Raw genomic sequence first — 13,180 nt, forward strand, 5'->3', positions numbered from 1 at the left:
ACTCGGAGGGCCTACCGATCTCTGATCCTGATAATAAAGGGTGGTATCCGAGGACCGGCATCTCTTCCCGAGATAGCATGCGGCGATGCGGCCCGACAATCAAGTGCTTCTTTCTCCTCACATCGAGGGATCGGAACACAGAATCAAACCGAGAGACGGGCAAGACGCCTTTTTGATCGATCTCTTCCGGTACGGCAATTTTACGCTTTGGAGCAGCCGACACTGTGACGAAAGTACGTACGGGTCTGGACATGAGGTCGGAAGGATTGAAATTGAAGCGCAAGCAGCTGATATCTTCGTCATTCTCACCGGCCTTGCTCACAAGATTTATTATGCACGCCCTTCACAGATATTCGCACTCCTGACCCTGAACGATGCCCATTAGATTCCTCGCTCCAACGTTAGGAGTTCGTGAGAGAAACTCGAAACATCGGGATTCGCGATGCTAGGCGCATATCTTGAAGGTGGGCAATGCCATTTTCAAAGGGCGGAAAGCCCCAGGAGAACTATTCTCCAGTAGAGTAGGTCTCTAAACCAGAGAATGATCCTGTTCTAGAGAAACATGTAGCTGGTCTGGTTGGCCAATAGCAATACCGCCAGTTACAAAAGAATGCTGATGATCAGTAGACGTGAGCAAGACCAAAGAGGCAAAGCCTGCCAACCGGCGATGTGAAGAGCAACATTGACACCATTACCTTTTTTCTCCGTGTTCATATGCATACGAGGATTGCTTGGTCTCCCTAAGTATCCAGAATGATATTTGGCATTATTAAAGGGCGCCAAGATAAATCCGGACTACGGGCCCGCGCAGGGTCGGTCTCTGGGCCGGAGCAGGGCTGACCTTCTTCCATCGAACAACCTCCTCCTCACTGGATTGATCAACCTCAAAACCAAAGATCAGTCGCGGTGAAAGACTCGGTCTCTCGACTATCAACAAGATGTCTGCCCACGCACCACCAAAGAAGCTTCACGTCGCCATCCTAGGCTGCGGTGAGGAGTCTCAGTCTGCCAGTATCCATCCTCGCTGACCTAGCCTAGGCTTCATGGGATCGGCATTGTTGTCAGGTGTCCTTCAAAGCCTGAAGGGTAAAGAGCAACCTGAATTCACGTTCACCATCAGCGCTCCCTCGAGTTCATCGTTAGAGCGGCTGCGCCAGCAATTTGGCGCTGGACACGGTGGCGTGGATATTATCATCACCGCAGATAACGTGGCCGCTGCCCGTGAAGCACGGGTCGTCATTCTCGGTTTCCAGCCACAGCAACTCGCACAGGTCTTCGAAGATGCCAATCTGGTAGCAGAGATGCACGGGAAACTGATCGTCTCCCTTCTCGCGGGAGTGTCGCTGCTCAAACTGGCCGATAAGATCTCTCCGCAACAACGAATCACTCGGGTGATTCCCAGCATAGGGGCTCAGGTCGGAGAGTCAGCGACGCTGGTTGCATCTGATACAAGCCTCACAAGTGACGAACAGGAACTGGTCTTTTCACTATTCAAACTGATAGGATCGGTACAACTTGTGCCAGAGAGCCTTTTGGACACCGTCACCGCCATCAGCGCAGCGACTCATGCTTTGTCTATCGTAGCTGTCGACTCGATCGTGGACGCCAGTGTTGCTGAGGGCGTCACACGGACAACAGCACAAGCAGTGGCAACACAGTGTCTCCGCAGCGCATCTACGTTGCTACAAGGCAGCATGACGATAGAGTCGTTCAAGGAGTCAATGTCAGTGCCACGAGGAATCACGATCAACGCTCTCTTAAATTTGGAAAAGGGTCAGGTTAGGGCGGGGATATCTGATGCTGTTCAGTACGCGGTGAATTATGCCAAGAACATGTAAGATAGATATGATGATATGTTTTTTGCTCTAAAAGTTTACGCCTTGATCTATACGACTTCTCACTCCCAGACCTGTATTGACTTGACCTCGCCCGAAGGACAGCCTGGACAAGCTCCTCCTCCCGCGAGCCTCTCACAAGCGGCTTTTGGTCGATTCCGAGACCTGTGCCTCTTCTTGATCTAATGCTCTCATCACGGCTCGGATGGCAGTTTTGGATGCCTGGGTGGGCTCCTCGTATGGGTCTCGAGGCTTGAGCAAAGCCTCCGCATTCACTATTCCTGCTCGAGGGGCCGTGAAGACTGCAGCTGCATATTTGGTACTGGCAATGCCAGCCTTGGTGGGGGATTCAGCCAACGACAGCACCTTCTGGAGTCGCAGAGCTTCCTCCTGTTTCCCACTTGTCCACAAGTCGTAGATCTTGACCACAGACTTGGGGAAGACATTACCAAAGGCGCATATACAGCCAGCGCTACCCGAAGCCAGCCCCCCAACGAGAAAATCTGATTGACCACCGAAGGTGGCAAACCGTGAGGGAGGGAATGTGGCAGCCAATCGTGTAACTTTGGCGACTGAGCCACATGTTAGCTTGACCCCGACCACATTGGGGCTGTCATGGGCAATCTGTGCTATTGTATCCGAGTCGAGGTCCAAGCCATTGGTGACGCCGGGGAAGTTGTAGATGATGATCGGTAGCGTTGAGCGTGAAGCGACCTTCTTGTAGAATCTTCGCACCACCGCAGGGGTGGTCTGTTTGCCGAAATATGCCGCAGGAAGGAGCAATGCATAGTCTGCTCCGCTACGGTATGCGTCTTCAATGAACTCGAGCGTCTGTGCCGTGGAATGGCCGCTGACCCCAGCGATGATAGGAAACCGCGATGGAACGGCTCCTCGCGCCGCCTGGAGCAATGTTTTTCTCTCCTCGCGCGTCAATAGAAAAGTCTCGGCGTTGGTACCCAGGATGACAAGGCCTGTGATGCCGGTGCTTGCCAGGTATGCGTAGTATTTGGTTTGGGCATCCAGGTCAAGTTTATCGGTCTCGGGGTCGAAAAAAGTGACCGCAGGAACATAGACGCCGGGTTCTGGAACCCGTGATTGAGTCGTGGCCATGGCGCATCATCAGAAGATCAAAGGCAGTAGCTGTCATCCTGCCCATGAGGCATGATTCCCCTACCCATCCCATATATGGATGGTTCTGCTCGTTCGAGTACACTGATGCGGCCTTAGTAATCTGACGGTCTACGGCTGCCTTTCCGCCGTGAGAGTTGTGCGTGCTGAAGTCCGGCTCGGTAGTGCTTCCGATATCAAGTAACAACTCCACACTCAATGTTGCATCTCGACGCCCTTGTCGGTGCCGCAAGAGAGCAGCCGTAAACATCCTGCACACGTCGGCACCGGGTACAGTAGTGCTTGTTGTGCTAAGCTAGAAAAGAACACCTTCAAAGTCGAGACACCACGAACTTTTGGAAGTGTGTACAATCTCGAAGAAAGGAGATTGTCGAATATATCTCACCAAAATGGGACTTTTCGACTTGATGGCAGGACGTTTAGCCGTACCAACACGGTCCTCCATTCCAACAGTCCCACGACTGACTGGACAGCGGTCGTGGCCTCCCACAGGAACGCAAAAGAAAAGAGGTCTTGCTACGGCAGGGCACTACAAAACACCAAAGCCTTTCAACGAGCCTAATGTGAGAAGCAAAGACTTCATGTTAAGTTCCTTCCGCTACTAACTTCGGTACAGCTTCATTACACCCCATCGTCACCAGAACGACAAAAGCTGATTGTAGCATTGAGCGAATTGCGAACAAAAATCCCCCTTCAGGTGCCCAGCATCAAGAATGGGGTGGAGGCTGAGACCAAATCGAATGCAGAGGTCTACTTTCCCTCCGACAACTCATCGGTTTTTGCCAAGTATGCCACCGCAAATGAAGAGGACATCTCTTCCGCCATTGAGGCAGCCTTGAAGGCCAAACAGGCGTGGCAAGATACTCCATTCACAGACCGAGCTGCAATTTTCCTGAGAGCAGCGGAATTGGTATCCAAGAAATACCGCTTCGAATTGATGGCCGCGACAATGCTTGGACAGGGCAAAAATGCGTGGCAGGCCGAAATCGACGCCGCGGCCGAGCTCGCGGACTTTTACCGGTTCAACGTCTCTTACGCGGAAGAAATCTATTCTAGGCAGCCTACCTTGAATGAGAAAGGTCAATCAGGGTGAGTCAAATTCGTCTGCTTCCGATATGGAGAGACCACACACTTACAGGAGCTACTTTTAGGCGCACCGACTGGCGTCCTTTGGAAGGCTTTGTCTACGCAATCTCACCATTCAACTTTACTGCCATCGGTGGAAATTTGATTTCCGGCCCATTGCTTCTGGGCAATGTCGTGGTCTGGAAACCATCTCCGTACAATGTCTACGCGAGCTGTCTGGTATACAAGATCTTGCTCGAGGCCGGCTTGCCACCAAATGTTCTTCAATTTGTCAATGGCGACGCGGAAGCGATCACAAAGGTGGCTTTGTCACACCGAGAGCTATCCGCCATCAACTTCACCGGGTCCTCAGACGTGTTCCGTGGCCTTTACGGAAAGATCGCCGACGGCGTCAAGGAGAAGAAGTATCGTGATTTTCCACGACTGGTCGCCGAGACTTCGGGAAAGAACTTCCACCTGGTCCACCCCACCGCAGACATCAGCAACGCCGTCAAGCACACAATCCGGGCCTCTTTTGAGTACGCTGGTCAAAAATGTTCTGCTTGCTCTCGTATCTACATACCCCAGAGCAAGGCAGACCAATTCTTCTCCGAAATCAAGGCCGAGCTGAGCAACGTCAAGGTGGGACCGCCCGAAGACTTTGAAAGCTTTACAGGACCTGTGATCAACCAAGCGGCGTTTACCAAGATTTCAAAGGCCATCGACGCTGCGAATCAAGACGGTCAACTTGAGCTTATCGTTGGCGGTCACCACGATTCGACCAAAGGCTTTTATATCGAGCCCACCATCTACAACGCAAGGACACTGGATCACCCTCTTTTTGACCAAGAGCTGTTTGGCCCTGTTCTGGTTGCTTATGTCTATCCCGACGCCGAATTCGATGCTCTCCTGGAGACCATCGACAAACAAGGCGGCGGGTTCGCTCTCACGGGCGCCATCTTCGCCAATGACCCGGCCGCAATCCGAAAGGCCGAGAACCGGCTGCGCTATGCGGCTGGCAACTTCTACACCAACTGCAAGACGACCGGTGCTGTAATCGGCCAACAGTCTTTCGGAGGTGCAAGAAGCAGTGGTACCAATGACAAGGCGGGGAGTGCAAACATGCTGATGCGCTTCACGGCACCTCGCACTTTGAAAGAGGAGTACAATACGTTGGATTCTGTTCTGTACCCGAGCAACGCCTAGATTTGGGGTACTGTCAGACATTTTCGTGGGCTTACTTCTTACGCAAAGGCACCGCTCCAGCAGGCATAATGGTTAATTTGTTTATATAGAGTTTGAAGTGGGTGGTGACGCAGGCAAGACAAAGGCAGAGCTCTTCACAGTTTGTCCATAAATACTACGTGTCCTGAAAAGAGCGAAATCTAGCAGAAATTAATGGCAAGGACCTGGTTCAGCTATATAGACATGCGACGCCGGCTGGTTTCCACAGAGTAGTTCAGAGACTTCGATTTGACTGACTCTATTCAATGGGGTGCTTTGGGACAACCCTGGTCCAACCAAACGTGCTGTATGACTGCTGCTTCTATAGATTAGACGCCGCACAGGATGATGTAGCCTCTGAAATGGATTCGGCCCTCAAACAATCCGCAATGGCTTTCGCGACAAAGACCACATTCGATTCATTTAGTCCAGCGATTGAGATACGTGAGTTGTCTGCCATATAGATATGGTATTGTCCTAGTTGGATATTGTTATAAAGCCTGGCTTCTCAAGCAAGAAGCGTTATGGTGTTTTTTACTCACGTCTTAGTTGAAGAACCACTTTGTGCGATAGACCCAGGAAGCCGAACATTCCTGTCTGTTGTGTGATATGATCCCAGCTGCCTGGTGCCCCTAATTGATAATTGTTTGTCAGGCGGTGGTGGACAGATAAAACATGACGCCACTCAGATGGACGTACCACTCTTGACCAGTAAATCACAAAGGCTTTGACGCATTGTGCCAATACGCGTGCTCATGGTCTCGAGATCTTCAAACCACATGCTCCTCAACGACTCGTCGCTGAGGATCTGAGTTGCCACCTTGGCGCCGTACGCCGGAGGATTCGAGATCTCTGAACGTTGTATTCTTTCCAAGACAGATTCGCAATTACGGGCGACATTCTCAGACTTGGTTACGAGGACGGTGGCCCCGACGCGTTCTCCTGTCGTGTTGCGGTTCATTAGCACCATTTTCACTCACCCCATTTGGGAGCGTCAGCTCCTCGGGTAAGAATTACCGTAGAGGCCCATGTTTTTGGCAAAAGAGACAGCCACCGCCGCCTCGAGGCCGAGATCGTTGACAAAATGCCGTATCGAGAAGGCATCCTGGTCAAAATTCCCCGATCTGAAACCTAGATATGCGGCGTCGAAGAGTGGGAAAAGGCTCTTGGCCTTGATGATGCGGCCAATCTCTGTCCACTGTTCCCGAGTAGGGTCACAGCCGGTAGAATTGTGTGCGCAAGCGTGCAGGACTACAATCGACTTCGGTTCGGCGGCATGGAGAGCGTCCGCGTAGGACTTCCAATCGAGCGATCCGGTCGTGGCATCGTAGTATCGAAACGTCCGCACCTCGAAACCCAGCGAAGAGAAGATCAGATGGTGATTGGACCATGTAGGCTCTGATAACAAGACCTGATGAGTCAGTCCGCTGTAATCTCTGAGCAATGTGCCCGCCAAATGAAGGCTTCCCGTCCCAGAGAGGCTTTGGGAGACTGCGAGCTACGAAAAGGAGATAATGGTCAGCGATTCTTGCCTGGAAGGAGAACCTGGCGATGAGAGCATACATACTTTGCTTTCGATCGCAATGTGAGCCTGAGCACCCAACAATGTCTTTCCAACTGCGGATCGGAACTCCGGTAAGCCCAAGATGGGCAAGTATTCATGGTGGAGTTTCTGGTCACTTGATAGTCTTCGCCGAGACTCACGAACCGATGGAAGCACCCAAGGAAGACCGGCGCCGTCACGATAGCTACCCTGACCGAGGTTTACTTTCACCGGAGAGGGATCGTGGTTGTACTGTGCAGTGAGCGCAAAGATGGCATCCTTTGGGAACAGTGGTGCTGACTCGAACACAGACATTTTGCGCCCCGACCTGAAGTGAATGCGGAGGGGCTAACTCAGGCTGTATGTGTGCTCGCTCTCAAAAGCGTTGAGACTGGATGCTAATCTGTAAGGATGGCTTGAACCGATGGTGCTGCTGCCACCAACGCTGATACAGAAAAGACTTGGAATAGGACAAAGACGTTGATATTGAAAAGCTTCATCTTAGGTTGCTCAGGAGCGATACCATTATCATTGATACCAGCAACGGATCCTACTGTCGTCAGACATTAGACACCTATGACTCCAGGATTTGAGCCGACTGATGATACCGATCAGCGAGCATCGGCTCCGAGAGCCGGTATCTCTCAGCATCCGGTGCCAGCAAAAAATGGTCTCGGAATCTCATCCTCTATGAACTTTATGATAACTAACTACCTGAAGAATCTAGTGAAGGGCTCTCTTGGCATATTCTACCCTGAATAACTCGTTAGCTTCTTGATGTGATGTGCGGCAAAAATACCACCCACATGGTGAAGGTGCCGGAAGATGACAGCATTGTTCTGAGCAAGGTAGGACCAAGTCCTCGAAAGAAGGCTGGGAGCTTGCCTTGTCGCCATATATGCACCGCCACCGTCCAAGCATTCTTGTATGTTCGCTCCCGGCCAAACCCGTCGTTTTGTATCAAAGTCTTGATGACATCGAGCGGATAGCTTCCCACCCAGAAGGCCACCCCAGCCATGGCTCCGCAAGGTGCAATCAACCAAGGAGGCAAATGCTCTCGCGTCTTACCTTGTGCGTCAGCAAGCAGCCGCATACAGGTCTCAAATGTCAAGAAGTAGCAGCCGTACGCCTGGAATTCTCGCAAAACAGCGATGTTTTGCCCTTTGAAGATCCCCTTGCTCCCAGCGGTGTTGTATATCTTGGTCATGCAGTCCCAAGGTCCATTGTAGAGCCTATTTTTGCCCATACCCTGTTGCATCTGGAGTCGGATCCTGATGTGCTCAACGGGTCCTGATACTATGCTGTTGGCAATTCCTGCAGCTCCACCAGCTAGATAGTAATCAAGGTACGACAGTGTGCATTGCTCTTGAGCTTGTTGAAATGAGCCACCGGCGGTCTTCCACCCCTCCAACACATGCTTTGCGCCGTGAAACACCGAGAATTGTATGCTAACCTACAGCACTATGAGTGAGCAGACGAATAAAATTAATCAACACTGGGGAAAACTTGCAGCAGCTCCGACGCCTAAGAAAGGTAGTAATGCTCCCTGAAGCAGTAAGTGGTCAGGAAAAGCTCTTGTCACGAAACGTTGTGGTAGGCCCACTTTATAGAAGGCAAGCGGGCCTTCATTTTTGAAGATGTCTGAAAAGACCTGGAATGCTTTCCTCTTCTGCCCTGTTTGCATTCGGACTTTGACCAGATCTGCCCTTCACCGAGTCGTTTGTGTCAGTGACGCCGCATTTTATCTGAGTAACGAGTCACCACTGACCAAAAGGTTGACCTATTTTGATCTTCGATCAGCGCCCTATGCTTCCAAACCTCTCACATCATACTCACCAAGAAGAACCGACACAACACCACCAGCAGCTCCAGCAATCGCATTTGTTGCAGAAGGGGGCCTCAGAACAACTGGTTTTTGTGAGCTCGCCATGGTAGCAAAGTACCCCTCTCTTCCAATCAGGGGGCGATACTCCGAAGACCACGTTGTCGCCGGTCACGATTGAGCCCTAGGGGTTAACGGCATTGAAATCAATGTGATCGCACGCCTCATGCTCAAAACATATTCACAAAAGCTGCAACGACCAAGTTTCACCTGCTACTTTACGCCTTATTCATCCCAAGTCTTGACCCTTCATAAGAGTTAAACGTTTGTGGTGGCAAAGTATCTGGGTGGAGTCATATCGGAAAGCCTCCCGATCCAGTAAACAAACAGTTAGCGGCGCCAGTGACAAGGGACCTCCATCCGTACTCAACGCCGTCGACAGCATTCGCTGTAATAAATATACATGTGACTGTGCGCAACAATCTCTAGAGAATCCGTACAAAGCCAAGCAGTATGAATTCTACCAACAAGGCTGAAGCCGTGGCCATTCTCGGTGCTGGGGCCTGGGGCTTGTCGACCGCTGTTCATCTCCTCGAATCAGGATACACAGACATTTCGGTCTTCGACCAGGCATCCGAGATTCCCTCTCCCTACTCGGGAGCGTACGACCTCAACAAGATCGTCCGAGCAGAGTACGAAGATGAGTTTTATACGGAGCTGGCTCTTGTACGTCACCCACGCAAACACTGCGCCGATCTTTTTTGGGTTGAGAGAAACTGACGAGGAAGTATTGTAGAGAGCCATCAACAAGTGGAAGACACCCTTTTGGGGAGCTAATTTTCATCAGCTCGGTTACGTGCTTGCAACATCAGGTGCAGCCCCTGAGAAGGCCGTCAAACACTTACAGACGGCACTCTTGTCCGTGAAGGACCATCCAGCGTTTGCACCAAAGATCACAGAGTTGAACACACCTGGCGAGTTCAAGAGCATCTACTGGCAATTCACCGGTCCGATGGCCGGGTTTCAAGGTTATCACAATCGACTTGCAGGCTACGCGCATTCTGCAAATGCCATGCTGGATACCTACCGTTACTTGAGTGGCAGGGGCGTCAAGTTTGTGCTCGGGCCGCACGATGGCAAAGTGGTAAAGCTGGTTTACAATGGTGGTCCCGGAGACGTTTCTTCAGAGCGACGCTGCACTGGCTTCCGAGTAGAGAGTGGGAAAACGTACGAAGCACGACGAACCATCCTATGCCTGGGATCTTGGGCCGCGACGCTCATCCCCGAAATTGCCTCGTACGTCGTGGCAAAGTCCTGGTCGGTGGCTCACATCCAACTCACCGAGCGCGAGTGTGACTATCTACGCGGCATCCCGGTCCTGAACGTCCGAGACCTGGGCTTTTTCTTCGAACCTGACCCAGTCACGAAGCTTTTCAAGCTATGCCCGCTGGGCGCTGGCTACGTCAACTCTGACAAAACGACAGGAATTTCTCTGCCTCCAGGAGAGGCGCTTTCAACCCCACGAGACTATATTCCGGCAATCGACGAGGCGAAATTGCGTCGACTGTTGCAGCAGACGCTGCCGTGGCTGGCAGACCGCCCCTTTGTAGAGAAGAAGATGTGTTGGTTTGCCGACACCGCCGACTCGGAATACACGGTCGACTTTGTCCCCAACACGGGAGATTCACTGATCGTCTTGTCTGGGGACTCTGGACATGGGTTCAAGATGATGCCAATTGTCGGCGAATGGGTCGTCAAACTGTTGGAAGACGGGAAACAGACCCTGAAGCGATGGCGATGGCGGCACAGCCAAGGCAGCAAAGGAGGTGATGAGTGGGGAGACGATGTGAGCTGGAGAGTTGGCACGACTAGAGAGCTCAAGGAAGTCATTGAGGAGCAGCGGAGGGCTGAAAAGTCACGTTTGTAGATCCAAAGCCAGGGCTGCCAGGGCTGCCACGTCTGTGGACGAGATGGCGAGGATAGTTCGGTGTCAATATGCCACTCTGTGCCTACATCACAACCTATATGTGGGAGAGATTGTTGTGAGTCAATTTGCCTATCAGGTAGACGGGAGGTTATGCCAGGAGGTCTTTGTGCGAGGGGCTATGCAAGAAAGAAAACCTCTTAGTCTTCGAGGCCAAATCGACTTTTCATCCTATCTAGCTCCCAACTAGTACCTATCCCTGCAAACCCGTTCACAAAAAAACCCTCATCGACGCAGGCAGGTGAAGTTGCCTTCCACATCTTCGAATTAGCGCACTGCTAATTGCCCTCCATAACGAGCTTCGAAATCGTAAGAAAGACACGTCATGATTTCTGATGATTGACACCTCGGCAAAAGCAATTCATACGTGTTCATAAAATCCAGTATGATCTGCTCACACGGCTAAGCCGCTCCAGCTGAGAAAGATGTACGCTACGGATGCATCGCCGTGCGTCGGAGACGGCTGCCGGTGCCACGGTGATCAGCGCCGTCATGTGATTGTGAGAAGTCGGCTATCATATCGACTTTTACGGCACTGAAACCTATCTGCCAGATCTGGAGAGGTCACACGAAGGCCGCACTCTAGATTCACTGGAGCTCTAGATGCGGGGGGTTATTTTACCTGAATCGTTCGAGTTTGCCAGCCTCAACCCTCGCCGCAAGATGATTAACACCCCCCCGGCCGGCCACAGTGCCCGATGCTGCCATTGTAGGCTTTGTAATATAATGGATGGAACGAGACGTCTCCTGCCGGAGCAGGCTCGCTAGAATCTCTATAGATTTTATGATGGCTTCCCCGGTCAGCAAAAAGGGATTCCAGCCACGACTCATTATTCATCCCTTTCTCGGCACTAGAGCTCGTCCGAGATGTAGATTCCAGTCGTCTACCTCGACCACAACAACGAGAGCTCCTTATTACAATGAACAGGCCTCGACGAACAAACCCTTGGATACAGTGCCTGCTAGGCAGGATGCTCCGTCTGTCCGCGCTCCACTAGCCCGCTTGTCGACTGCGAGCATTCTCAGGACGCTGTTTCTCGGCGCCGTGTTTAGATCACCTGTGCTGTTCAGGCCCGGCTTTGCCGTTTTTGAAAAGATTGCCAACTCGCCGTCCGTATGGATGAATCCGGATAAAAACCCACTGCTGAGAATGATTGTGTATCCTCTGGTGTACAAGCAGTTTTGCGCGGGCCGGGACCAGGCTGAGATTGCCCGCACCTCGGCAGAGGTCAGACGTCTTGGATTTTCCGGGGTTGTTTTGTGTTACGGCAAAGAGGTTCAAGTCCAGGGGGGAACAAATGACGAATTCTTGGGCTACAACAGGAACAAGGTGCCTGCCTTGGATGCCGAAGTTGCCCAGTGGGAGGACGGGAATATCGAAACGTTGAACATGATCGCAGAAGGCGACTGGCTCGGAATCAAGTAGGTCTTGGCCCAAAGGCTTGCTGAGAAGCACAGAAATCACACAGACTCGAATGGCTGACTGACCATGGTCTGTCTAGATTTACCGGCGCGGGCACCAACATCACCAAGGCACTGATGGATGGTGACGCCGCACCCGAGAGATTTGTCAAGGCTATGGATCGGATTTGTGAAACGGCCATGTCGAAGGGATGCCGCATCTGGATTGATGCCGAGCAACAGGTTTTGCAACCAGCCATTGATCGATGGACTTTTGATCTAATGCGCCGATACAACAAGCCGCTGGGCCGACAGGCGCTCGTTTACAACACGATTCAAGCCTACTTGAAGTCGGCGCGAGACAAGGTCCAACACCAACTCGAGCTTGCTCAGAGTGAAGGCTGGCGGCCCGCCATTAAGCTTGTCCGAGGTGCGTACATCGCAAACGACGTACGCAGCAAGATTCACGATACAAAGGACGACACAGACGCATCCTACAATGGCATCGTGGAAGACCTCCTTCAGGGGAGATTCCCAGCGCAGGCTAATCAGATGCCTGAAGAAATCGACCTCTTGCTTGCCGGACACAACACGCGGACCATCCGAGCAGCAGCTCGGCTCGCGACAGATCTGGCTGCGCATCGGAAGCTGCAAGTCAGGCCCGAGTTTGCCCAGCTGCAGGGCATGGCCGACGACATCGGATGCGAAATTGTCCAGATGGCGGATCAAGTCAGGGTCCACGACAGAGCAGCAGCATCGTCATTCGTGCCCAAAGTCTACAAGTGTCTCACCAGGGGCAGTATTCAGGAGTGCATGCAGTACTTGACGCGCCGACTGGTCGAGAACCGTGGTGCTGGAGACCGCATGAAATTGAGCGCGGCCGAGTACCGGCACGAACTCCTCCGCCGCTGGGGGCTCAGTTGGAACAGATAATAGTCCATCTAAGATCCGGACATGATCTTATGGTCTGGTAGTTAGTTATCCGTATATTCGTCACAGTATCTGTAATAGTTTCAGTGACGGCAAGGGTAACGTTAGAACGAATCACACAGAAGTGGATGATCAGCAGTGCCTTTGCTTACTCTTTCGGGGACTGCCTCGTATAGCGCCCCGTCTCCGTGGTGGTTCAGCAGCGCGGATGAAGTGCCGCCCTGTGATTTCGCATCCGGTTCGCGTTT

The 13,180-nt window shown here is 52.1% G+C and overlaps 6 protein-coding genes across 6 annotated transcripts; 5 read left to right on the forward strand and 1 right to left on the reverse strand.

Annotated features, from left to right (window-relative positions):
- Positions 1-85: 85 nt before the first annotated feature.
- Positions 86-385, forward strand: PV06_03620 (uncharacterized protein; the record flags this gene model as incomplete). Its single annotated transcript, XM_016404429.1, has 1 exon — positions 86-385. The coding sequence occupies one exon, from the start codon at positions 86-88 to the stop codon at positions 383-385; it is 300 nt and encodes a 99-aa protein (XP_016265434.1).
- Positions 386-938: 553 nt separating this feature from the next.
- On the forward strand, positions 939-1,838 carry PV06_03621 (pyrroline-5-carboxylate reductase; the record flags this gene model as incomplete). Its single annotated transcript, XM_016404430.1, has 2 exons — positions 939-990; positions 1,039-1,838. 2 exons carry the CDS (start codon positions 939-941, stop codon positions 1,836-1,838), a joined length of 852 nt encoding a protein of 283 aa, XP_016265435.1.
- A 1,478-nt stretch (positions 1,839-3,316) lies between these two features.
- On the forward strand, positions 3,317-5,242 carry PV06_03622 (1-pyrroline-5-carboxylate dehydrogenase). Its single transcript, XM_016404431.1, has 3 exons — positions 3,317-3,526; positions 3,580-4,052; positions 4,115-5,242. The coding sequence occupies exons 1-3, from the start codon at positions 3,353-3,355 to the stop codon at positions 5,232-5,234; spliced, it is 1,767 nt and encodes a 588-aa protein (XP_016265436.1). The 5' UTR covers positions 3,317-3,352; the 3' UTR covers positions 5,235-5,242.
- A 332-nt stretch (positions 5,243-5,574) lies between these two features.
- On the reverse strand, positions 5,575-7,110 carry PV06_03623 (uncharacterized protein; the record flags this gene model as incomplete). Its single annotated transcript, XM_016404432.1, has 5 exons — positions 5,575-5,729; positions 5,795-5,884; positions 5,952-6,194; positions 6,270-6,750; positions 6,820-7,110. 5 exons carry the CDS (start codon positions 7,108-7,110, stop codon positions 5,575-5,577), a joined length of 1,260 nt encoding a protein of 419 aa, XP_016265437.1.
- A 2,020-nt stretch (positions 7,111-9,130) lies between these two features.
- On the forward strand, positions 9,131-10,544 carry PV06_03624 (uncharacterized protein; the record flags this gene model as incomplete). The annotated part of the gene is made up of 2 exons (XM_016404433.1): positions 9,131-9,343; positions 9,414-10,544. The coding sequence occupies 2 exons, from the start codon at positions 9,131-9,133 to the stop codon at positions 10,542-10,544; spliced, it is 1,344 nt and encodes a 447-aa protein (XP_016265438.1).
- A 793-nt stretch (positions 10,545-11,337) lies between these two features.
- PV06_03625 (uncharacterized protein) lies at positions 11,338-12,935 on the forward strand (the record flags this gene model as incomplete). Its single annotated transcript, XM_016404434.1, has 2 exons — positions 11,338-12,023; positions 12,104-12,935. Exons 1-2 carry the CDS (start codon positions 11,386-11,388, stop codon positions 12,933-12,935), a joined length of 1,470 nt encoding a protein of 489 aa, XP_016265439.1. The 5' UTR covers positions 11,338-11,385.
- Between the last annotated feature and the right edge of the window lie 245 nt (positions 12,936-13,180).

This window comes from Exophiala oligosperma (genome assembly GCF_000835515.1).
Source record: "Exophiala oligosperma strain CBS 72588 unplaced genomic scaffold supercont1.3, whole genome shotgun sequence".
Lineage (NCBI taxonomy): Eukaryota > Fungi > Ascomycota > Eurotiomycetes > Chaetothyriales > Herpotrichiellaceae > Exophiala > Exophiala oligosperma.

Excerpts from the sequence above, each read along its gene's own strand:
- PV06_03622 (XM_016404431.1), top strand. The coding sequence starts at position 3,353 with ATGGGACTTTTCGACTTGATGGCAGGACGTTTAGCCGTACCAACACGG. Across the intron at positions 3,527-3,579 it reads AGCCTTTCAACGAGCCTAAT|CTTCATTACACCCCATCGTC; the intron begins GTGAGAAGCAAA and ends ACTTCGGTACAG. Across the intron at positions 4,053-4,114 it reads AATGAGAAAGGTCAATCAGG|GCGCACCGACTGGCGTCCTT; the intron begins GTGAGTCAAATT and ends AGCTACTTTTAG.